A 26,525-nucleotide genomic window follows, 5' to 3' on the forward strand; every position below is an offset into this window, starting at 1 on the left:
CATTGCTGCTTCACAGGCTTTGTTCTGCCATATACCTCATCTGGAAAGCTGTCTATATATTGGATGCACCCTCCCCCTGCATTCAAATGTAGCTTTATTGGGTGCTCTGGTTCCCTTGTACACACCAAAGGCATACAGTATCTAAACCAACAATCCTCCAAACTGCCCACAGGTGTGTGTGTGTGTGTGTGTGTGTGTGTGTGTGTGTGTGTGTGTGTGTGTGTGTGTGTGTGTGTGTGTGTGTGTGTGTGTGTGTGTGTGTGTCTGTGTGTGTGTGTGTGTGTGTGTGTGTGTGTGTGTGTGTGTGTGTGTGTGTGTGTGTGTGCACGCACTATGTGAAAGTGAGTCAGTGTGTGCTTCTTGCTATGAGTTAGTGGTCAATGAGGAATTGGTTCCTTTGTCTTGGATGCAGTGCATCCAAGTAAAGGCTCCAGCTCCTCCTCATCCCTGGATAAAATTAAGCAGATAAGTGGCAAATAAATGAATGGATGTTTGGTGTCTCTCCTTGAAAGTCAATGAGTTCTTCTTCCAAACTTTATAATAAGCAGAATGAAGTTTTATTTATCATACTATTGGGAAATTAGATAATCTGCACACAGAATTATCATCTGCTATAAAATGCAAACATTATACAACCAAAGAAAGCTTTACTTGTTTAACACAATCTGGACTGTTCATAGTCTCACCACTTCTGTATTTGGTGAGAATTCCTTTTTAAAAGCATCTTGAATATTCAGTTCCTCAATTTCTATTCAACTTTTGCCAGACTATTTCTCCTTCAGCATTATCATTTTGTGTACTAACAAGCAGCTAAACTGAATGAGTTGTGTGTCACAAAATAGTATGCAAAACATTAAACATTAATTGAAAAATATTTTGTACATTGTTATGGTTCACTTTATCTCTGTAAGTAAATAGAAAAGTAAACAACGAACGTAGAGAATGATAAGTGTGAAAGCAGAAACACCGATCACACTGCACAGTACTTGTATAGGAACACAGTAACATATTTATATGATACTCTGTATATGGCAACAGAGTATCACTTACTGAGACAATACAGTTTGTACCATACAACCTAATTTTTCATTAGACATTACAAAATTATACAACTGTAACTTTTTCCTCATTCCCTCACAATTAGGGCTACTTATATTACTGTTAGGATTATGTAATTCTGGTTGAGATGAAAAAAGTTTTTTTATAATACAGACAGTATTATTCCAAGAAGCATCCAGTGACGGTTGAAGAATATCACACACATGGCTTTTACAATTCATAATTTCTCTCCTTTTGCGTAAATAAATAATGAGTGAACATAACTAAACCAACAATAGGCAGAAAACCCTTATCTTTAATTAATAAAAGCAAAGTTTTGCTCAGTTTGTACTGACAAAAGTATGAACATTAACCATTTTAACATTTAGTTTTATAAAGAAAATATAAAACAAACTGTACTTTTGTAATATAAAAAAATGTTAGAAGCTTTATAGAACATACAGGCGGATGACACTTTTACTTTATTGTAGATCATAAAACCTTCACCTTTAGGAATGTTCAGGAGCTACATTAATAAACAGTCGTTCAATTTTTCTAAAGACACTATGCTCACACAGTTGGCACCTATAGCCATTTTGGTGCATTATAATCTGAGAAGCTTACACTATGAATATATTCTGTACTTTGCAGTCTCACAAACAAGCAGCTATATGCAAAGTTAAAACTTTCTAAATATATAGAAAACCTTTATTTCTTTTCATGTTTGCATAGCAGATATGTAGATATAAATGTTTAAGAAAAGGCATAAGGAAAATTCAGCTAATATCAGTTACAATCTTTGTTTTAAGACAATTAGTTCAGTATTATCTGATGCAGTTCAGTTTTACTGTCTTGCTTCATTTCATTAGAGACCAAAAATCTCTGGTTTGAAGGGAGTTTTCAGCAGATCGCTAGCTGCCTTACTACATTCCCTTAGGTTGGAACCTTGATATAAACAGGAATAAAAAAATACAGAAGGAATTAAATGCTGTTGTGTACTGAGTATATACATTATTAGAACCAAATTACTGTAAGTATACTAATCCATAGGAACACTTTTCTGCCACAACCTGGGAATACTTGAACAAAAGCGTACAACACATTACATCTCATACATTCTAGAATTTAAGCAGCAGACACATATAGCTTTTTGCAAAACAAGCACTTCTATTGTCCAAAATATACACTTTAGGCTGACATCATCAATAAGCAGTCACTGCTTTTAGTTCAGGCAATTATCACACAGAACTCTGATGTTTAAAGTAATAACAGAAATTTTTTGCTGACAATAAAATGTCTCTTGGGGTTGCGGACTGGCTTAATGGTTAAGGTGTGTACATTACAGTCACGAGGTACAGGGCTTGATTCTCCCCTTTCAGGGATGCATAGCTAGGCTTATAAAGGCCCCAGTGGTCATTAACCTAGTACACACCTATGAACCTATAAAATGTTTCTCACAAAACAAACTTTGCTTTAAGTCTTTACACATGATTTCTATTACCAGAACTTTCAATGGTATACTGGTCTCTGTTCTGATGTCTCAAGGGGCGACAATCTGGTCTCCGTTTGTTTCTCTGTCATACAGGTACAGCCCAGATTCCAGTGGACCTTCCAAATTGCTTTTCTCTCTACTTTTACCCTAAATGGTGCAAACGTACATCTGGAAAACTCTCAGGCATTCCCCTTAATGGCACCATGTCTTGGACTCTGCAGCACAGATTCACATCTTATACACCTGCTACACATAAATATAGCACATTATGCCTGCCATATTCCAATCTTTGGCATGTACCACTGACAGCCATGGCACTGAGTGACAGATGATGCTCTCCAGCTTGAACCCACAGGCTTTAAACCCCATGGAAGGATTATGGGCCCTTGAAAGATTTTCTGCATTGCGTGAAAGATTTTCTGCATTGCGATGGTGAACACTGGGAGAGTGTTAAATCCTGTAATGGAACAGCTGTAATGCCAAGGCCCACCAGCAAGGCTTGGTGTTGCCTTTTTCTGTTGAAGTAAGCATTGCAGCAGGGTGTGCCTTGTAATCAAGGTAAACTACCTGCATAACAAGTAGCAGCATAAAGATCCCACAGCCCACGTAATGGTAAGTTACTCTCTCTCTCTCTGACTATCATGGAATATCTGTTTTTTTGATTAGGACAACATTCTAATTAAATTTTACAATGATAAAATAACACTTTTTGAAAACTGGATGGTTGTTGTGTCCTGTAACCAGGGCAGAACACAACCCAAATAGCTAAACGCTACTGCAGCAGTGAGAATAATGAAAAGTTCCTGTATTTTGTGCTTTTGGGGTTTCTACAACGTCATCCAATATTACGTCAGTTATGGTCGCCTGCCTTTACTTTTTCTCACAGTCCCTAATCTCTATTGTTATATTCATAATACAATGTTGTATATACCCCCCAAGGTGTTAAGACATCTACATAGTATGTCTGTTGAGTCCCCCTCTTCCCTATTTGCTTAACTTTGTAGTTTACCTCATTCTCTCAAGTACATAGTAGGTTCCTGACATTTAGCCAGGAAATTATTCTTTGCTACAGTGATCAGCACTATACCTTGGGCCCTACCTGGAATTCTCAGTTATGGGCATTCTTATTATATACTCCCTGCTAAATGGTTTGTGCCCTCTCCATATGTTCATGCATCACTGTCATTTTTCACACTTGGTCTATCTTGTAGATTGATGCAATGCTCTGAAACCCTCTTAAAAGGCATTTTTCCTCCCCCATGGCTCTTTGGCTATATCAAACAGCATTCAAAGGATGCCTTCCACAGAAGGGTTCACTGAAGATAAACCCTGCAGAGGCCTGGGATACCTCTCAAATAGCAAACATTCAGTATGGTAAGAGATGTTCTCAGTTCATTCTGTCTTTTACTACGAGTCTCCATAACATTGATTGTAAAGGTCTAGTATAGCATTCTACAAAACTATCAGTCTGGTGCTAGATGGAGGTTTTATCTGCTTCACTTTGAAACATTAACAGAGATGAAACATAACCTTAGACAAAGTGAGTACCTTAATCTACAAGTGTTTTCTTTAGTACACTAAACCTTGAGCATAAGTTCCTTCACTATGGCTTTTGAGTTAGCTTTTCTAAGAGGAACTGTATCTGGGAATTCTGTAGCATAATCTAAAACTACTTATACGTATTTGAACCCACTGCTTAACCTCCCTAACAGCCCAACAATGTCCATAGGAATGTGTTTCAAAGGAACTTCAATTATATGCATCGGTATAAGGGAGTTTCAGAAACTGAGGTTGGTGTTGTTTTTTGACCCTCTGGACAGCCATTATAATTTTCTCAATTCCTTTCAAGACACCTGACCAATAGACCCTTGCAGGAACCCTGTAATTGCTGAAACAGCAAACATCTGATTGCATGCCAGTTTCATTACTATGTTACAAATTGGTCTTGAAACTAATAGCTGATGCATAACCTCTTCCCCTTCTTTTGCTACCATATGCAGCAGGTCATTCTGCAGTTTCATGAACAGGAAGAAGCAAGGAGCAAAAACGAAAGATCCAAACAGATACTGGTCACAATGCTAGAAACACATCAAAGGTTTATTCAAATTAAATTGATAAACACTTTTGTCTGAAGTATTACACAGACTTCATTAAATAAAACAACCTTGAAATCCGCGCCTTAAATATGCTAAAGCAAATCACATGACTCACCCTATAACAATAAATAATTAAAGTGAGAATGCTACAAAACAATGAAGATAATAAAATACCTAACAACTATTATCTCTTGTATAATTTATATTTTAATAAACACTTAATCGACAATGTGTCATTAGGTCCCAGAGAGACTGATGCATTTATAAGCATTTGCTACCACAATTCTTCTTCTTCTATTTGTAATTTCCATGGGCTGCCTCTTGGTTGCTGCTTAATTTTTTCAATAACAGTAAAATGAAACTGGTATGTGGGATTCACCTTTATATGTCTGAACAGGGCATTAGTGGTCTTCTCCTTCCTTACTTCATAAGTATTTTCGTAAATATGATCTTTTATCTTGTGCTCCAATTTATCAATGTAATAACTACTGCACTGTTGGCATATTTCAGGAAAAATTATTCCTCTTGATAGGCAATTGTATTTACCCTTTATATGACCCACTTTATCTCTAATAGTGAGGGAACTGACCTCAAGAATGGAGTTTTCATTCTACATTTTAAAATATGGGTAAGATGCAGGGGTCTATAATGTGTATTATTCTAACGCTGTCCTGGATATATTCACAATGGCTTGGTTAAAAATATCATCCTACCACTGTGCTTTCTTGAAGCTCAGCTTACTTGGAGATTGGTCAGCCTGGGATCATTTTCATTTTGGGTTCCCCTTGAAGTACCGGATTCTGCCTCCTCCCTTGCCAAGACAGGTACACTATTCAGATCTAAGCATCCCACTACTCCCCCAGAAAGGGTAGTACACACCAATGGCCTGTAGGATCTTTTCCTGTACCCTCTATGTCCAGGGTCCCTGTCCCTTTTTGAGGTGTTATTCCTCCTTTCCTTGGGACTTCCTTATTAGTTAGGTTATTCTCTGATTTCTCAGGGAGTTGAGCTATACTACTTCTTTTGGGGGGGTTCTGGCCCCTCATCATGGACTTTCTGTTGTACAGAGTATACTACAGGAATTATAATAACCAGGAAAGCTCACCCCATATACTTAGCTATGTCTTTGTTTCCCCCAGGACTTCTAGCTGTTATTTTGGGTTTCTTATAACCCTTTATCTTCTGCATAATAAAAGGCTTGGGTAAGTCACCCAACTCTGGGGGCTGAAGGGTAGTGGGTAACTGTACGAGTATAGTCTCCTTAAAGTGGGAAGGCAACTGCTCCATGGTGTTCTTATTTTTCCTAATGCCTCTATATATTTTTAAAAAATGGAAAATCTTTCCCAGTTATCAGGTCATGGGTAATATATAGAACTGCAGCTACTGAGTGGAAAATTTGCTTGAATTTCAACCTGAGAAAAATGGTAATAGCTTTTCTCCCTGTCTGTGAAAGTAACTGTTGATTTTTTTTGAGCCAGCTTTTTGTCTATAAATGTATTGCCCCTTTATGAGTGTAATTGTACAGCCAGAACCTAATAACATCCTGCATTTCCCTTCTACCTCTGTGGCACATTTAACTAGTTTAGAAGTGGCACAATAACAGGATACTGTTTCAAATAACCTAACCGCAACTTTGTCACATTCCATGGCCTCCTGGTGAACTGCTTCTTCTCTGGCTGTTTGCATAATTACATCAGATTTACTATCACTATTATTTTATCTGGCAATATGCACCCTTTTTTCCACAATTAAAACAAAAAGTACAGTTTTGTACCTACCATAAATGTAGATGTCCGATAGGTATGCATCTGCAGTCCTTACATATGGGTTGTCCTGCCTCAGGCAGCCCTTCGGTCGGCCGGATTCCAAAGTCTGGGTCCGGCGTCGGCTGTTGTCGCCCCTTTCCTGACGTCAGAGCGCCTGGGATATAAAAGCGACAGCCGACGCCATCTTCCTCAGTTTTTCTTGCCCCAGATGCCAGTTGCCCTCTAAGTAAGGCTAAATTTGGAGAGAAGAAACAATTCCAAACATGCACAGTAATAAAAAACAAATACACCATAAAAGATAACCCCAGATAGCTAAAAAGAGGGATATGTACCCATAGTATAACACAGAGGGGTAGGAGGGAGGGAAAACCTGACTGCAGATGCATACCTATCGGACATCTACATTTATGGTAGGTACAAAACTGTACTATGTCCTTCAAGGATGCATCTGCAGTCCTTACATATGGGTAGAATACCACAGCTAAGCTGGGGGAGGTAGGTCCTAAGAAAAGGATGGTGTAGCTAATATGCCCTGCAGGACTGCACTAGCAAAGCCTGCTCTGGATCTGGAATATAAGGGCAAGTTGTAATGCTTGGAAAATGTATGCACAGAGCTCCATGTAGCAGCTTCTAAAATGTCCTTTGTAGCCACCCCTCTTAAGAAGGCTGTGGAGGTGGCTGTTGCTCTGGTGGAATGAGGCCTTATGTTAGCTGGCACAGCTTTTCCATGAAAGGAGTAACAGAACCGAATGCAATTTCCTATCCATTTTGAAATTGTCTGTTTGGAAATTGCTTTTCCTTGTACACCAGCAGCATATGCTACAAAGAGTTGGTCAGTTTTTCTGTAAGTCTTAGTTCTGTCCAAGTAGTAGCGCAACTGTCTGTGGATGTCCAAAGTATGCAGAAGTTTCTCTCCTTTATTTTGTGGATTTGGAAAGAAGGTCGGCAGGTGAATAACTTGGTTCAGTGAAACCCTGGATACCACCTTTGGCATGAAAGAAGGATTGGTTCGCAAAGAGACTCTGTCCTGATGAAAAATGAGAAATGGCTGTACTGCCATGAGGGCCTGTAATTCAGATACTCTTCTTGCTGAGGTTATGGCCAGAAGGAAGGCAGTCTTCCAAGATAGGAATTGTAGTTCTGAAGATGCTGCTGGTTCAAAGGGAGGAAGAGTTAATTTTTCCAACATGAAGTTAAGGTCCCATGTAGGCACTGGTGGTTTCCTTGGAGGGTTGATGTTTTTTATCCCTCTTAGAAACTGCCTTAGTAGAGGATGAGAGAATACAGGTGGATCAGTGTTGTACTCTGCTGAAATTGCTGAAGCATGAATCTTTATGGAGGAATAAGAAAGGCCATTATGGAGCATTTCAGCCAAGTATTCCAAAATATGTGGAATGCTCATGACTGTCGGATCTTGGCCCTTTGTGGTGTTCCAGGTACGAAATCTTTTCCATTTTGCTGAATATGCTTTTCTTGTGGAAGGCCGCCGGGCTTCCATGATGATATCCTGTACCCTCTTGGATAGTTTATCCTGGCGAGGAGTCAAGGTATTTTCCAGGCTGTCAGCTGTAAGGTTTTGAGGCTGGAGTGCAGAGTCTTGTAATTGTGTTGTGTCAGTAGAAGTGGCCATTGTGGTAGAGGCCAAGGTTTCGTGCGTGACATGCTCCTTAACAGTGGGTACCAGTGTTGTCTTGGCCAATCCGGAGCTATCAGGATTACTTTTGGTTGCTCTGTCCTGATCTTCAGTAAGACCTTGGTCATTAATGGCAGCGGTAGGAATGCATATACTGTTAGAGTATTCCAGCTGAAGGAGAGGGCATCCACTTTCCATGCTTGAGGATGGTATGTCCTTGTGCAGAATTTCCTCAGTTGATGGTTGTGGTGGGAGGCAAATAAATCTATGTCCGGCCTTCCCCATGATTGTGTTATCTGGAGAAAAATATCTGGGTGTAACATCCATTCGTGTGGATCCATGATGTTTCTGCTCAGGCTGTCTGTCAGTACATTGTCTTTTCCTGGTACGAACTGGGAATGCAGCTCTATATTGAGTTTTAGGGAAAGTTCCCACAGATTCATTGCCAGCCTGCAAAGAGGGTATGAATGGGTACCTCCTTGCTTGTTTATGTACCACATAACTGTGGTATTGTCTGTCTTTATTAACAGGTGACCTTGGTGCAGGAAGTGCTTGAAGGCCACGATGGAATGTATCACTGCCAGCATTTCCTTTTGGTTGATGTGCAGATGCAATTCTTTTTGTGTCCATTGTCCTTGAATGCATCTGCCCTCCATGTGTGCTCCCCATCCATGGTCTGAGGCGTCCGTTGTAACGGTTTGGCTGGTATGTGGCTTGCTGAAAGGCAGGCCCTTGTTTGACTGGCTTGCTTTTGCCCACCACAGGAATTCCTTTTGAAGGCATGGAATGAGGGGGATCAAAGTTTCTAGGCTGTGACTGTGCTGAGACGATAGACTCCTTAGGTACCATTGTAGCTTCCTCATATGCAGCCTTGCTAGTGGAATCAGAAGAATGCAGGATGCCATGAAACCCAGGGCCTGCAGGATTTTCCTTGCAGTAAGCTGGGTTTGTGTTGTCAGATATCTGAAATAATCCAGTAATTGTGCTTGTTTTTCTTCTGTGAGAAAAGCCATTTGGGTGTTTGTATCCAGTTTTGCACCCAGGAAAATTATTCGTTGGGATGGAACAAGTCTTGATTTCTGAATGTTGACTGTGTATCCCAAGGCCTGTAGTAGTCGGATGGCATAGTTTAAGTGTTTTACCAGTGTTAGCTGGCTGTCCGCTTGTATGAGGCAGTCGTCCAGGTATGGGTATATTTGAATCCCCTGAAGTCTGCAATGTGCAATTACTGATGCCAGGCATTTCGTGAATACTCTGGGCGCAGTAGATAAGCCAAAATGCAATGCTGAGAATTGATAATGCTCTGAACCTGCAAGAAATCTGAGGTGTCTTCTGCAACTTTGTCTGATAGGGACATGCAGGTATGCCTCCTTGAGGTCTAGAGTTACCAGCCAGGACCCCTTGCCCAGCATGGGAAGGAGTTGCTTTAAGGTCAGCATTTTGAATTTTGGCACAATGAGGTAAGTATTCAGTGCGGACAAGTCCAGAATAGGCCTCCATTGCTTTTCTTTTCTTGGAACAAGGAATAGTCTGGAATAAAATCCTTGGCCTTGTTCTGCGAGAGGAACCCTTTCTATTGCTTTCATTTGTAGTAGTTTGGAAATTTGCTTGAAAGCCTCTGCCTTTTGGTTTGGTGGTAGGTTTGGCATGCCTTGTCTTTTTTGGTAATGTATGAAAATGGAATCTGTATCCTTTGTCTATTATTTGCAGTATCCATTTGTCCTTTGTAATAGTGTGCCAATTTTTTTGAGAATAAAGACAGCTTTCCACCCAAAGGTGCTTCCAATTGAGCCCTGGTTGGCGGGGTCAAGGTCAAGTCATTGAGATGGTCCTTGTGTAGTAGTTGTAGGCCCTGCAGTACCTCTCTGGTTAGGAGGCTGCCATTGACGTCCTCTGTAGGAGCCTCGAGCTTGCCCTCTACCTCTGCACGCCTGTTTCTGCCTCTTTGAGATCTGCCTGTGTCCGGAAAGGACCAATTCTTAGAAGACCAATTTCTGCTGAATCTTGGTGGTTGGACCTGGAGAAAATCTTTGACTGTTTGTACTGATTTAGCCTTTTCCTCAAATTTCTTTAAGACCTCTTGAGCCGTGGAGCCAAATAACTTTTGCTTTTCCAGCGGAGCATCTAGAAGCTTTGCTTTAACATGATCTGACAGAGTTTGTTCCTTCAGCCAAGCATGTCTACGTATGACTGCACCTGTCATTGCTGACCTACATGAAGCTTCCAATGCATCATAACCACACTGCAAGAAATGGTTGTTAACCTGCTGGGAGTTATGTACCAGATCCTGAAGTGCCTTGCGATCTAGGGGTTCAGGTGAAGACCGTTTTTTATGCAATTCATCTAACAAATACTCTTGGTACTGTATCATATGGAATTGACAATTTAATGCCCTCATAGAAAGAGTGGAAGAAGTATACACTTTTTTACCCCATCTCTCTAAAGCCCTGGACTCCCTTTCAGAGGGGAGTGGATTTTTAGTAGTGGCAGATGCAACCCCTTTAGGGCCCTGGGAAATAGTTTCTGGGTCAGCAGAGTGGCCCTTGTAAAGGAAATGATGCAAGTCCGGGACCCTGTAGTACCTGTCAGGTTTGACAGGAGCCGGAGGAAGGGAGTCAGGGGAAATGCTAGACTCAGAGTTCACATCATCAATGACATTTAAAACAGGAGGAATAGCCAAGGGTCTATGCTGAGTTAAATGCAAAAAGGTCCTTAACCTCTTCCTGGAATCAGAGAATTCCTGGCCCTGCCATTTGAAATGCTCTCTCATGGAGTGAAGGGTCTCCCCAAAGGACAACTCTTCAGGAGGGGAGGTCGAGGGAATAGATTCCTCTGCATCAGAATCCTCATAGGCCATAAAGACCTCCTCCTGGTAGTCTGATAGGGCAGAGTCATCTGAGGCCTCATCAGAAGACTGGGGATCTGTGTGCTCAACCCTGGGCCTTTTGTCTAGAGGAGGTTGAGAGCCCCTGTTCGGATGCGGCTGAGAGCCCCTAATTAAGGAAATAAGGTCCTCAGCTAAACTCAAAATCTGTGAACCGGTAGTGGATCCCTGAGGAATAGCCTTGGGAGGGAGAGATTCTGGCTGTTTAGCAGCTTTAGCACGTGTGAATGCCTTTATGGACATGGATACAGGAGGCCTGGCTGCCCCACATGCTGGAGTAGTTTTATCCAGAGAAATGGTGTCGGATGTTTCCAGAGCACCGGTTTCAGAGAGGAATTCTATGACCGACTCAGAGGAGGCCTCCGGGACAGAGGTTGTCGGTTGTGCGGTTTCGTCGGTCGGAAGCACCAAGGATTCGGTTTCTGCAGAGACCGAGGCACTCGCGGTAGGCCTAGGCGTGGTTTCGGCTGAAACCACGGTCCACGTGTGTCGGTCCTTGTCCTTGCGTTTTTTGGGTAAATGAGTCGTCGGAAGCTCCGACGGCATATTGTAACAGTAACTATCCCCAAAAAATTCCTCTGCAAACTCCACCAGACGCCTAAGAGTGCGTCTATTGAAGGAAGCACAGGCTGCACAGGCCGAGACGTCGTGGTTTGGGCCTAGGCAGGGGAGGCAGTAAGAGTGGAAATCCTTATGAGGTATTTGTTTCCCACAAGTTAAACAATTATTAACTTTAACCGTTTGATCTGACATCGGCTGAGGCAAGAAAGAGTCCCCAACGAGGTACTTAGCTTTTTGAAGTCTTCGGTTAGCTGAAATTACAGGAGCTGGCCGACCGGCACTTGCAAACTGCTTCTGCTTCGGGCACCGCGCAGCAAGAAAGACTGAGGAAGATGGCGTCGGCTGTCGTTTTTATATCCCAGGCGCTCTGACGTCGGGAAAGGGGCGACAACAGCCGACGCCGGACCCAGACTTTGGAATCCGGCCGACCGAAGGGCTGCCTGAGGCAGGACAACCCATATGTAAGGACTGCAGATGCATCCTTGAAGGACATCATGTAAATAAAAATCCTGTTTGTTTCTCTACCAATTTCTTTATTTCTGGAAGAAATTCAAATAGCACATAATTCTCTCAAGTAATGTGATGATGTTTTCAGTATTTTGTTGGGGGGAGGGGAGGGTCAGACTGTCAGACTGACGTAGCCACTTTTTTTTTTTTGAAAAATCTCTATTTCAAATTCAATTTCAATATATAACCAGTACAAACAACGGGTTCCTATCAGCATTTCGAATGTTGAAAATGCCAAATTTAATTTAATTGAACTGAAATATTCAAAATCTCAGAAGAGCGAACTGGCGGAACATCGATTTCTTTCCCAGGGAAAGAAATTGGTGGGCTGTCATCGGAGTTTGCTATTTCCTCCACTGTGTTGTGGTCTCGGAGTTGGTATATTTAAGTAGGGGTGTAAGGGGGCAAAACCCCCACTTTTGTCAGTGTTTAAAGTATTGAAAAATATTTTTTTGCACAGAACATCGATTTCTTTCCCTGGGAAAGAAACCGATGTTCCGTCAGTTCGCTCTTCTGAGATTTCGAACATTTCAGTTCAATTAAATTGTATTCGGCATTTTCAGCATTCAAAATGCTGATATAGACCCCAAACAACAACTCCATAAGAGTGGTGCACTTGCAATAATACAATAGAGAGTACATATAACATCATAACAACAAGCTATGTACAAATATGCCATATGTACAACTTTGAAGAAGGGTTAATGGTTTCAAACTAGAATATAATCAAATAGAGTGTTTCAAAATTCAATGAAGTGGGGGCGGAATATTTAGGTGAAGGTTACATATTTATGGGTAAGTAAGTGTTTGGTAGATAGGTATTTGAATCTATTTCATGTAAGTGAGGCTCTATCTTTCCAGATGAGTGTAAGATAGTATTTGAGAAGGGCAAAAAGTGATATTAATACACATCTGCAGCTTAGATAAATCAGTGGGGGGGGATATGTAAGAGAGCAAATTTCCAAGCTAGAGTTGTTTTTTCATAGCCCATCTTTTCCAGTTGAACTCTTAATGAGCACCAGAGTTTGTAGGAGCACTTGCAGCTCCACAAATGTGAAAAAGATCAGCCTTGTGATTGTCACAATAAGGGCAGAAAGGGGAGGTTGTGGGACAGACTTTATTTAGTGTGGTTGGAGCGAGGTAAGTGTTATGAAATATGAGTTGCGTGTATTTAAGTTTTTTAAGGGGAGTAAGTTTTGAGGTTAGATAAATAGCTTGGGAGATTTGGTTAGAAAAGATTGATGGATCTGAGTCTTTCCAGTATTTGGAGAAGATTACTTCTTTTTGAGTTTTAACTGACAGAATAAGTTTGTAAGAATTAGATATCATTTTTCTATTAAATGATAGAAAGCTCCGTATAGTTTCACAAGTTTTAATGCCTATACTAGTTATGTTAGTGTCAGGGGCGGCTCGTGGCATAGGGCTGCCGGACTGCAGCCCCCTCAAAAAGAAAAAAAGAAAGAAAAAAAAATGAAAAATAAAAAAAAATATTTTTTTAAAATTCGCGGACTTCGCGCATGCGCATAGACCGAGTCCCGGCTTATCGGTCTAGGCGCATGCTCAAGGCAGCCCGGCCGTCCCCATAGGGGGACACAAGGAGCGTCTGTGCACTTTTACAGTGCACAGACCCGCCAGGATTATGGGACGCGTCCGGACTGCAAGAGGAGCAGCAGGGACTCGGGACAGTGCCTTAGGGATCTCGTCGGCGTCGGGAAGGAGCATGTGGATCTCGCGGGTCTTCAGTATTGCGCGGGAAGGATGTATGTACGTTAACTCTGGATGTATTCATTCAGGTAAGGTGCCTTTCAATTTACAATGTTTATTTTTCTTGAGTTTGTGCTTTTTCTTTTTATTTGTGTGGTGCTTGTGCTTTACTGGTGTGTGTGTGTGTGTGTGTGTGTGTGTGTGTGTGTGTGTGTGTGTGTGTGTGTGTGTGTGTGAAAATGCCCCAGGTGCTTATGGTGGTGTGGTAGGGAATGCCTCAGGCTTGAACCCTGTACCCTGTATGCAGGTGTTAAAGACTTGAGTTCCCTACCCACCACCATTTGTAAAAAAAATTCAGATTTTTACCTCATATTCGATCTGATCTGTTCCTCATAATATCTGTGGTTTGTAAATGTTGCAATGCTTGATATTTGATGGTGTAGTAGTAGCATTGTTGCCTCACAGCTGCAGGTTCTTGGGTTTGATTCTTGGCTGGGGTTCCTTCTTTGTGGGGTCTGTATCTTCTCCCTGTGTTTGTGTGGGTTTGCTTTTGTGCCCTCCCATGTTACAAAGACATGTCTGCATTATATCTTCCTGGGCCTCTGCTGAAAATTTGTTTATTTGTTCCAAGTCAGACTGTCCTGATTAAAAAATGTTAAATAAAATTGATAGGCATTTGAATTTCAGACTTAAGGGTTTCTGAATGTTTAATTCCTTGCGTATTTGATGGTGCAGTGGTAGTATTGTTGCCTCACAGCTATAGGTTTTCTGGTTTGATTCTTGGTTGGGGTGGCTTCTGTGTGGAGTCTGCATCTCCTCCATGTGTTTGTGTGGATTTGCTCTGGTGCCCTGCCATTTTACAAAGACGTGTCTGCAGTTGTAATCCCTGCTGAAAATTGGTTTTGTTCTGTCCGCAGTAAAATTGACAGGCATTTGAATTTCAGACTTCAGGTTTCTGAATGTTTAATTCCTTGCATAATTGATGGTGCGGTGGTAGTATTGTTGCCTCACAGCTATAGGTTTTCTGGTTTGATTCTTGGTTGGGGTGGCTTCTGTTTGGAGTCTGCATCTCCTGCCTGTGTTTGTGTGGATTTGCTCTGGTGCCCTGCCATTTTACAAAGATGTGTCTGCAGTTTTAATCCCTCGTCTCTGCTGAAAATTGTTTTGTTCTGTCCGCAGTAAATTTGACAGGCATTTGAATTTCAGACTTCAGGTTTCTGAATGTTTAACTCCTTGTATAATTGATGGTGCAGTGATAGTATTGTTACCTCACAACTATAGGTTTTCTGGTTTGATTCTTGGTTGGGGTGGCTTCTGTCTGCATCTCCTCCCTGTATTTGTGTGGATTTGCTCTGGTGCCCTGCCATTTTACAAAGACGTGTCTGCAGTATTAATCCCTGCATCTCTGCTGAAAATTGTTTTTGTTCTGTCCGCAGTAAAATTGACAGGCATTTGAATTTCAGACTTCAGGTTTCTGAATGTTTAATTCCTTGCAGATTTGATGGTGCAGTGGTAGTATTGTTGCCTCACAGCTATAGGTTTTCTGGTTTGATTCTTGGTTGGGGTGGCTTCTGTGTGGAGTCTGCATCTCCTCCATGTGTTTGTGTGGATTTGCTCTGGTGCCCTGCCATTTTACAAAGACGTGTCTGCAGTTTTAATCCCTGCTGAAAATTGGTTTTGTTCTGTCCGCAGTAAAATTGACAGGCATTTGAATTTCAGACTTCAGGTTTCTGAATGTTTAATTCCTTGCATAATTGATGGTGCGGTGGTAGTATTGTTGCCTCACAGCTATAGGTTTTCTGGTTTGATTCTTGGTTGGGGTGGCTTCTGTTTGGAGTCTGCATCTCCTGCCTGTGTTTGTGTGGATTTGCTCTGGTGCCCTGCCATTTTACAAAGATGTGTCTGCAGTTTTAATCCCTCGTCTCTGCTGAAAATTGTTTTGTTCTGTCCGCAGTAAAATTGACAGGCATTTGAATTTCAGACTTCAGGTTTCTGAATGTTTAATTCCTTGTATAATTGATGGTGCAGTGATAGTATTGTTACCTCACAACTATAGGTTTTCTGGTTTGATTCTTGGTTGGGGTGGCTTCTGTCTGCATCTCCTCCCTGTATTTGTGTGGATTTGCTCTGGTGCCCTGCCATTTTGCAAAGACGTGTCTGCAGTATTAATCCCTGCATCTCTGCTGAAAATTGTTTTTGTTCTGTCCGCAGTAAAATTGACAGGCATTTGAATTTCAGACTTCAGGTTTCTGAATGTTTAATTCCTTGCAGATTTGATGGTGCAGTGGTAGTATTGTTGCCTCACAGCTATAGGTTTTCTGGTTTGATTCTTGGTTGGGGTGGCTTCTGTGTGGAGTCTGCATCTCCTCCATGTGTTTGTGTGGATTTGCTCTGGTGCCCTGCCATTTTACAAAGACGTGTCTGCAGTTTTAATCCCTGCTGAAAATTGGTTTTGTTCTGTCCGCAGTAAAATTGACAGGCATTTGAATTTCAGACTTCAGGTTTCTGAATGTTTAATTCCTTGCATAATTGATGGTGCGGTGGTAGTATTGTTGCCTCAGTCACAGCTATAGGTTTTCTGGTTTGATTCTTGGTTGGGGTGGCTTCTGTTTGGAGTCTGCATCTCCTGCCTGTGTTTGTGTGGATTTGCTCTGATGCCCTGCCATTTTACAAAGACGTGTCTGCAGTATTAATCCCTGCGTCTCTGCTGAAAATTGTTTTTGTTCTGTCCGCAGTAGAATTGACCGGCATTTGAATTTCAAACTTCATGTTCTTCAGAATACATAGTAGCACAACCTTTTTTTCTAGCAATTTTCTAAGTTTATAAGATGAATATTTTAAATTTGTCCCTATTTTTGGGACTGTATTCCCCCATTATTGGCTTCGTCCAGGTTTTTGTGCTAAGGTTGACAGCTATGGCAAGAACTGAATTCACTGAATATGGACTGTAGAATTGTGCATATTTACTGATAAAGGTGCACTGTAGAATTGTGCATATTTACTGATAATGGTGGACTGTAGAATTGTGCATATTTACTAATAATGGTGGACTGTGGAATTGTGCATATTTACTAATAATGGTGGACTGTAGAATTGTGTATATTTACTAATAATGGTGGACTGTGGAAGTCTGAGTAGACTTTTTTATGATAAATGTTCTCAACTGGGCAGTTTTGCCATTATGGGTGCATATGTTTTGTTTCATTGCTTACTGGAAAAATGTTCAAAACAAATTTAAAACACCCTCTAACAAGTGTACTGTATTGTACAAGGAATATAATTTTAGTACAATGAGGAAGGTGTATCAAAGAGCACATGTATGTTTCATATGCAAGGGGCCTATGATTCGAAAACAGCCCAAAATTAATCTTTATCTGCCACTGACAAAATGTATTTTCTTTGAATGTGAGTTTCAATGCTGTTTCAATGAATGTGAGTTTCAAGGGCAGAGAAGTTTTAATGCTAAGTTTTCATTGTGAGACTGCATTGCTTTGTTTAACAGATTACTTAATGTTTGTGCTGTAAAATACAAAATAAAACTTTCAAATGAAGTCCAATCATTGAAGTAAAGCAGTATGCACATTAGTGTTTATGGTAAATGGAGTGAAATAGCCAAGTAATGGTTAATTGGAATGGCTGCAGAGGCTCCAGTTCAACCATTATTTTGTCAGGGGAAGGGCAGCAAACTCAGACAGGCCCAGCTGAACTATACCTCCCAACTGTCCAGATTTTCAAAGAATGAATAGATTTTTGCTTCTTATTTTTGGTTTGTTGTTCATAAAATTTGTAGTTTTAATTCCTAAATGATTTGCCAGAAGTCACTAAATAATAAGTTTCAGACTTCATAACCTTCATAAAAATGCATGTTAAAGTAAGAGCCGTTCTATCAACTGTCTCAATTTATACAAGAGCAATTTTAGTACTGTTTATATGTGCCCCCAATATATTTGGCCTTGTTCAGATTTACTGCATTAACAGGTTGAGAGGTACATGCAAATAAATTGCTTTATAGAATTAGGCATAGCCAACCTCTCAACTGTCCCCAATTTTTGGCTCAAAATGTTGCTCTTCCCCTAATAATCCCTCCATAAAATAGCAATTTTGGAAGAAAACATGGAGGGTTTACAATTAAGAAATAACTGTAATAATCAAAGTTATAGATTACTTGAAATGCATGTAGATTCTTTTATTTTGTCAGCTGCTCAAGGTAGCAGTACTAATATTAAAGTGTCCTTCTTTGACAGGTAGAAGCTGTATTGTGTGTCTATTTTATATTTTTGCATCACATTTTTGGTCCATTTTTCATAAAATTGTGTTTTTGGCAAATTAGTGACAAATCACTAAAGACTGAAGTTAGAAAATGACAGACATTTGAGTTTCAGATTTTATACCCTTCAGAAAATTCATACTAATGCAAGACCTATTCTATTATCTTTCTAAGTTTATTAGAGCAATATTTAAAAATTGTCCTTCTTGTTGTGCCTTTGTCCCACTTCTGTGTATGGCTTTGTCCAGATTTCTTGCTCTTGAAGTTGAGAGGTATGACAAATGTGTCAGGGCCATCACAGTCAGCCAGAGAGATTTCAAATTGTGACATGCTTGTTGCACCCCACTCCCCATGTAGTGACTCTGGATGTGTCCAAGCAAGGCAAGGAGTAGTTGTATCTACCTTGGATGGGAGGACACACTGCATAAGTACTACAGTGGCTTTTCATCTGTCCTTGATTTTGCAGAATGGTCTGGTTTCTGTCATATTTTTGTACTGTTGATTTATGCTTATTACTCAAAGTGCCTGTTGCTCTGTGTTTAAGTAGCAATGCTTTAATGACCATAAGGTAAGCTTGTCTGACATCGTAAGATGCAAGTAAGCTTTAATAAGCATACTGTTAAAGAATTGCCAACATTGAAAGCCTTTCTGTTGTTGCCATGCAGAGAATACTTGACTAGATAATGTATAAGCCTTGGGTATTAAAGGACAGGATTCCATTATTTTAAAAAGCTCATTACACTTGTTGGAGACTTCCAGTCATCTCTACAGGCTTTACCCGTAAACTAAACAGAATGCCAATCATGTGTGGTCCATAACCTGTACAGTAATCCTTTAAGCAATGTATCTTGAGCTTGTTTCTTGTTTGCTTTTCATTTTTACTTTTATCATGTTTTCCCCATGAAACGTTGTCAGGCAGCAGGTCTTTTTGGATAAGAAACATTTTACAAGTGGGGCATCACATAGATTTCTACTTTCAGCATGTTGCTTGGTACTTTAATAAAGCTGAATATATTATAATTAGAACTGCAGTGCAAGGAGAAGTAGTTTGAGTTGAGTGCTTCTGGTTTTTCTTGTACTTGATTTTGACTGGCATTCCAGTAATGTATTTAAAAAGTAATTTATTTTTTCATGCCTCACAACCTTTTGTTTCCATCTAGATATTAAGTAAGCTGTCATGCAGCCAATGCATTGAAATATTTTTATTCTTCTACACTTATTTTTGTCTTGATTGGACTTTCATAATGATGGTTTGCCACCCAGGGCAGCGTATTTAATTAAAGTTAGTTTTTTGTGGTTTTGTGCATAGCTCCTCCCCTTTATGGTTGACCACACCCCTTTCCTTTGACCCCGCCCATTCAGCGTCTCCTGCAGCCCCCCTGTGATTTGAAGTCACCAGCCGCCACTGGTTAGTGTCCTCTATGATATTGTGGCATAGGTCTTGAATTTGTCTTATGATTGTGTAGCTTTTGGGGAGGTTCATTTGAGTTCTCATTTCAGTAATAGATTTATTTTTGAAGAGGAAAATATCAGAAATGGTTAACTCCTTAAGGAGGGCATATTTACTTGTCAATAATTTTGTTATTCATTTTAAGATTGGAGTTAAGGTGAATAGGTTTGTAGGGTTACTGAATGCATTAAATAAATTTAAGGATTTGAAACCTTTTGTAAAATGGTTATTTTATGCTTTATATATATGTGTATTTTGATATTTTAAGCCTTCATTGTTAAGGAAGGGGAAGGCTTTGGTATTGAAATTAAATGTTTTGATATCACAAGTAGAGGCAGTGTCATGCAGGATCCCATTTATTCAAACCAAAATGTAAAATACACAGACGTACTAAGCGCTTTCACCCATATCCACAGTGGGCATCTTCAGAGTACAATCAACATACAGTAAAACATCCTAATATACAAAACAAGTAACACAATGCCCTGATGCAACAACCAATAAATGCCTCCAATTAAATTAATAAAATAAAATAAATGAATGAATTAAAGGAACATAACTTTCTGAATATCTAACAAAATAAAAGTGTAAAAATGCTATAGTTGTGCTTCAAATCATAGACATTCACAGTGACTTAGTTATAATAGTATTGTAGTGCTAAATATATAATTTAAGTTAATGTAATTATATAATATAGTATATGTAATATGTAATGCATGAATGTATATTATGTATAATATGTAATTTCTTCATAATATCACATAAGTATTAAATAAATAAATATATGTTAAAAATGTATACAATCACAGTTGAACAATTAATATTTTGATAAAACATTAAAAACTTAAAAATGTAAATGTGAATATATAAATATATATATGAATTTAAAGGTAAATAAATAAATATGTGTATATAGGTAATACTTTAAGACTGACAACATAGCAGATATATCTAACTAATCATATACAATAAGATTTATGTTTTAATATACTGGCAACTGAGATATGGTCATTGATTCCTGGTGGGTTGGTGGCATTCAATCTCAATTGCCATAAACACTCTTTGGCTTCCAATAGATTTTTGTCGTCACCCCCCCCCCCTTTACTGTTGTTTGTTATTCTGTCAATTACAAAAAATATAAATCTCTTAAACTGTTTACATTTCTGGTTATGTGTATATAGTGAACTCACTTTTTTTTTATTCTTAAGTTTTCTGATGGTCTTCCCTATGTAAAATGTTGAACAACTTGTACATGTCGCTATGTAGACCGCTACCTTGGCATTGCAACTGCAATACCCAGGACATCTAATAGTTCTCTCATAGTTCTGAACTACTACATAAGGTCCATCATTTATAAACTTGCAAGTACTACATAAACCACATTTACTCATTTTTTTACATTTTATGTATATCATTATTACTACTCGTCTCTAATAATTGCTTTAAATTCATCCCCCTACTATATGTAATCTTGGGGTAACTACCAATAATATCAGTGAACTATGCTTTATTCATAAAAACACTAAGCCATGTCTCATGAACTATATTGGAAATTTTGGATGCTGTTTCATTAAATGGAATTATAAATGCATCCCTTCTATTTCTCTTTTCGTTAATTGGTGTTGCACTGTCTATTTCAAATTTAATAATTGGTTTATATATTTGGTTTCTTTTGTTCATCACCTCTTATTTAATGTTGTGCAGTAATTCCTGGGGATAACCCCTAACACAAAACATGTTAATAAGTTTATCAATTTCATCTTGAAATAATCTGTCATCACTCACTATTCTAGACGGTCTGACCATCTGCCCTTTCACTAAATTCTTTTTTTGAAACTGGGGATGGCAGCTGTTGTAGTGTAGGAATGAATTTGAATAAGTCTTCTTTCGGAATATATTAGAATCAATTATATCCCCTTCTATATAGAATAATATATCTAAATATTCACATCTGTTGTCATAAATTGTGCTAGTGAATTTAAAAAAAGTGGTGGTAGTACCCAAAAACTCCACAAATTCCTAGATTTCTTCTTTGTTCCCTTTCCAAAAAATAAGTATACCGTCCAGGTATTTCAAATATAATGCTATTTTGGACCAATAAACAGAGATGAAAAAGAACTGTGTTTCCCAAAATTCTAATACCAAGTTAGCATATATGGGAGCATATCTAGCAACCATAGCCACCCCTGTACTCTGTTTATAGTATTCACCATCGAGAAAAATTAAATTGTTGTTTAGAACCATTTCAGTAAGTTCCACTATAAGCTTATGTTTGACAGTGTGCATATTTCCAAATCTTAATAAACTAGCTTCAAACATTTCTAATCCTAAAGCGTGTGGTATAAGTGAGAATAAATTAATGACATATATAGTGACCATAATAGTGTCGGAATTGATGACAAGTGAATGTTGTCTCACAACATCAAGGCAGTGCCAGGAATCTTTGAGTATGTGAGGTACCTGGCTCAAACTACCTTTGCAGTGAAAATCCACATATGAGGCCATTGCCTCTGTTTTAGAACCTTTGGCTGAAACTATGGGCCTAAAAGGTGGATTGTTCACGTCTTTGTGGATTTTGGGAATACCAAAGATGGATGGTGTAGTCGGTATCTCCACCATCAGATAATCCTATTCTTCTTTGTTTAATACACCATCCATCAAAAATTCATGTAACTGCCAATCAAGTTTGGTGTATGCCCTATATACCTCATATTTAGAAACCTTTTCATAGGTGTTGTTGTCAATTAACATAAATGTCATTTTACTCAAGTAATCTGTGTTGGACATAACCACTACCCCACCACCTTTGTCAGGTTTCATAACCCTATATTTATCAGTTGAGGTTAATTCCTTTAAACAGAATCCTTCTGCTGAGGTCAAATTGTCATGTGCTATAATCTCCTTCTTAACACATCTACGTATTTGTGTTTCACATAAAATTTCAAAAAGATGTATCATAGGATTTTGTGGGGGTATAAAGGTACTTGTTCTTTTCAATGTCAGTAATCCATCATCCATCCTTGGACTGATGTTATTGGCAAAAAAAAACATTTTTAAATTCAACAATCTAATATACAGTCTAAAGTTGATCAAAATTTTCCCTACATCATGTTTGAATTGAGGGATGAATGTAAACCCTTTCTTTAGTAACGTGATATGACTGGATGTAAGATCATTTCCAGTATAACTGTAAATAGAAAAAACACCATTTTCTATTACAAGACAAGATTGTTTAAACAAACATGTTTCATCTATGTCTAACGTGGTGTTATAATCTACTATGTCATCATTAACAATAAAATCTGATGGCATACATATTAAGTCATTGTCATGCGTAAAATCAGAAAAAACTCAGCAGAGAAGTCCATATCACCCTGCCCTGGGCCACCAGTAGAAGTTCCCATGTGTGTATTGACCTCGATATTGTTGGGGTATCCAGCAAAGTCAAAATCAGATTCTGCATCTATCTGTTGTAGTGTCGTGTTGTCATACCAGATGTTGTTGGGTACCTTTGATTCAACCGGTATCCCCCTGGTCTCTCGTAGTGACCCTGCTGTAGTTGTTGGCCCTGATACCGGTTGCGAATCTGGTCGGACTGCCTGAGTGGTTGTTCTTCTAAAAAAATTCTTCCTCCACTCTATTATTAACCCTGGCATGGGTCATATTGGATTCACTCATCGTCTCTATTGAGGGTGTATTGTGAATTGTAGTTCTATCATTTCCTACCGATTGCCTTCTATTCTTAAAGGCTTTAAAATGTGAATAAGCTCTATTGTTCTACTCTTCCCTCATCAGACCCATTATTGAGTACAATGCACCAATTGGAATGTACCTGGCCAGGCATCTCCAGCAGCTGGAGAGACCACAGAGGTACCTCACTAAGAGGATTACTGGCCTCAAACAGTTGCTCTATGCAGCACGATTGAAAAAACTAAGGCTTTTCTCTGTGGCATACTGCCTTCTCAGAGGCGATCTCTGTCTAACATACAGAGCCATGTCCAGGAGCAAAACCAAATCTACTCGAGCTACACGCTCTAGAGATATAAACCTCAGCACAACAATGAATAGAACATGCTGGAGGGATAGATTCCTTTCCCAAAGACTTCCCTTGCTATGGAACAAGGTCCCGATCTACATAAGACAGAGCCCCTCACTATCACTCTTCAATTGGAACCTTGACGAGTGGATGGGTAATAGAAAGTTCACACCAGGGATCATACCAACAACTCTACTAGATAGGGGCCAAGGGTACTAGCTGCTAGATCAAGGGCCTAGGGAACTAACCAAAGGGGCGGTGAATACTGCACAACGTGGCTGGGCTAATATATGCCTTCGGGCAGATAGCCCAGTACCTACCAATGAACCTATTGTTGGTGTAATCATTTGTATCACGAAAGAGCTTGTTATTTTTAATTTCAAGCCCTTTGTTCACAAAATTGTCCATGTCTTTTAAAATTTTTCATGTCGAAACTTGTTAAAATCAAAAAGTAAATAATTAATTATACTAGTGTTTAACATCACAAGCTGTTCCCTTAATGTAACAAGTTTAGCACTGTTGTTACGAATGATAAGTCTCATTAAATCCATACCTGTTCTATCAAATAGACTTGTCAGGTCCTCAAAAAACTGGTTTCCTTCCTCGAAACCTATCGGCAGCTTAAAAACCCTTAAGCCTTCGGGTATCTGTTGCAACTTGATAGATCTCCCCAGGAAAACATTATCCATTTGGAGCGATTTAAACAGCTTCAAAGTCTTTTCAAATTCTGTAAGCTGTTTGTTCAGAACAAAGAGCCCATGTTGTTGCTGTTGCCTGTAACTGTTCTGTTGTTTAAAACCAGAGCTGCCAACCATCCGTTGATATTAGCTTGCTTTGCAGCAGCTGCAACTTCAGTGGTACCATCTCTAGCGTTCAATGCAGTGTTAGAGGGTGGATTAACTTGCTGTATGTTACTTTTGTTTAACCCTCCACCAACACAATCTGGTGAACCATTACTAGTCGACGGAACAACAGGGCTAGTACCCGGCATTGAGTGCATAGTAAACAGTTCTGCCTGCGTTTTAGTTAAAGATAGGTTCTCAGTCCCGGGTAATATAAACCCTTTGTCCTGCATAGCTTTAATTAAATGTTTTGATATAACTGTAGAGGAGTTTTACCCAGGTTGTTGACCAATGATGTAAGGTTGGGTAATAGTCAGATACTGTTATTATTCTGTTACAACTGGTGATGTTGTAATATAGTTTGAAGTCAGGTAGACCTAGACCTGCATTATCTTTGGGATAAATCTGTTTTCTATAACTAATTCTGATTGATTTGGGAACCCAGATGAATTTGGAAATAGAAGAATGAAAGGATTTAATAAATTTATTGTTGATAGCTATGCTGGAGGCATTAAAGACAAAGAAACCTGGGTAAAAGATTCATTTTGATTATGGCTACTTTAGCAAGGAGTGGGAAATGCAGTTTTACCCACCTGTTAAGGTCTTGTTGTATGTTAGACCAGAGTGTTGTGATATTGTTTAGAAAAAAAATTTAGGGTTTTGTGAAAAAATATTCCTAAGGATTGATTACCTTTTACTCCAGAGGATAAGGAATAGGTGGGTAATTGACAAATGAATTTACAGAAAAGATAGCTATTTTCCCTAGACTAAATTTGTAGTTAAAAAATAATGAGTAGTTGTCAACAGAGGTTAACAATTTCTGAAGATCTGAGTTGGGCAGTGAGTAGTATAAATTTAGGTAGTCAGCAAAAGCTAAAAGAGCAATTTTTGGTACTGAAAAGACTAGGAATATGATGGAAGGTTTTCCAAGAGATTAAAAGAAATTAGAAGTTATGTACTCACCATAACGTTCCATCTGAGTAGGTAGCTTCATTTGTCTGCAACCTGTGGGTCTTGGATCCGATATCGGATCCGAGCCGGCAACTTGTTTCAAGCTAATGGATCCGCGCTCCTAGCTCCTCCCCTCACCCATAATCCCCTGCTAACCCTCCATGACCTCAGATCGAGTTTGCCCCTCAATATATACCCAAAAATGGGTATCCAACTAAAAACAGATCCGAAGAAGGCCAGGGGGAAGGAGGGGGGGATGGTTGCAGACAAATGAAGCTACCTACTCAGATGGAACGTTATGGTGAGTACATAACTTCTAAATCTGAAGTAGGGAGTTCATTTGTCAGCAACCTGTGGGACAGAGTCCCCAGCTACCTGAACCTTGGGTGGCCATCATGGAAGGATATTGCGAAGCACCGCAGAGCCAAAGGATACTCTCCCTCTAGAAATCACGTCCAGTTTGTAGTGGTTAATAAAGGTATGAGATGAAGCCCAAGTGGCTGCCGAACAAATGTCATCCAATGGAACTCTAGACTTGAAGGCCGCAGAAGTAGAGATGGAACGAGTGGAATGTGCACGAACTGCGGGTCTCCCAGAGGCTTGATACGCCAATAGGATACATTGAGAAATCCAGCGTGATGGAGATACTTTTGAAATTGCTTTCCCCAAATTAAATTTGGCAAAGGAAACGAACAGCTGGTCGGATTGTCTATGACCAGCTGTTCTATGAGTATAAAAGCGAAGCTGCCTATGAACATCTAATGAGTGCAGCTTGTACTCTCTCCCTTATTCTGATATCTAGGGAAGAAAACTGGTAAATTTATGGATTGATTTATGTTGGTTTCTGATGCTATCTTGGGAAGAAAAGAGGGATTGATCCTGAGGTACACTCTGTCTGGGTGAAAGATCAAATAAGGAGGCTTCACAGAAAGAGCTTGAAGCTCCGAAACTCTTTTTGCTGAAGTAATGGCTACAAGGAATGCTGTTTTCCAAGACAAGAATTTGAGATCTACTGAAGCAGCAGGTTCAAAAGGTGGAGCAGTCAAGGCTTGAAGAACTAGTGAAAGATCCCATGGTGGTACGGCTTCTTTTATAGGGGGTCTAAGTAAGAAGGTGCCCTTGAGAAAGGTTTTACACAACTTGGCCGACATCAAAGGCCCTGTATCATGTCCCACATGGTAATGTGATATGGCTGCCAATTGCACTTTGACAGTTGAACAACTAGCACCTTCCTGAAAGAGTTCGGTTAGGAAGTCTAATATGGATGGAAGAGGAGCCGTAAAGGGATCTAGACCATG

At 39.6% G+C, this 26,525-nt stretch overlaps 1 protein-coding gene across 3 annotated transcripts in view; it reads right to left on the bottom strand.

Moving 5' to 3' along the window:
* Positions 1–541: 541 nt before the first annotated feature.
* The window catches only part of LOC122790711 (von Willebrand factor A domain-containing protein 5A-like), a 1,391,420-nt gene continuing 1,365,436 nt past the window's right edge, over positions 542–26,525 (bottom strand). For all 3 annotated transcript variants that reach the window (XM_044058264.1, XM_044058265.1, XM_044058267.1), the window contains one exon: positions 542–1,983. In XM_044058264.1, the coding sequence (XP_043914199.1) occupies positions 1,904–1,983 (80 nt within the window). In that variant the 3' untranslated portion in view covers positions 542–1,903. The remainder of the gene's footprint in view (positions 1,984–26,525) is intronic.

The sequence above is a fragment of the Protopterus annectens genome, chromosome 16.part0 (genome assembly GCF_019279795.1).
Source record: "Protopterus annectens isolate FY-2018-M chromosome 16.part0, PAN1.0, whole genome shotgun sequence".
Taxonomy (NCBI): Eukaryota; Metazoa; Chordata; order Ceratodontiformes; family Protopteridae; genus Protopterus; species Protopterus annectens.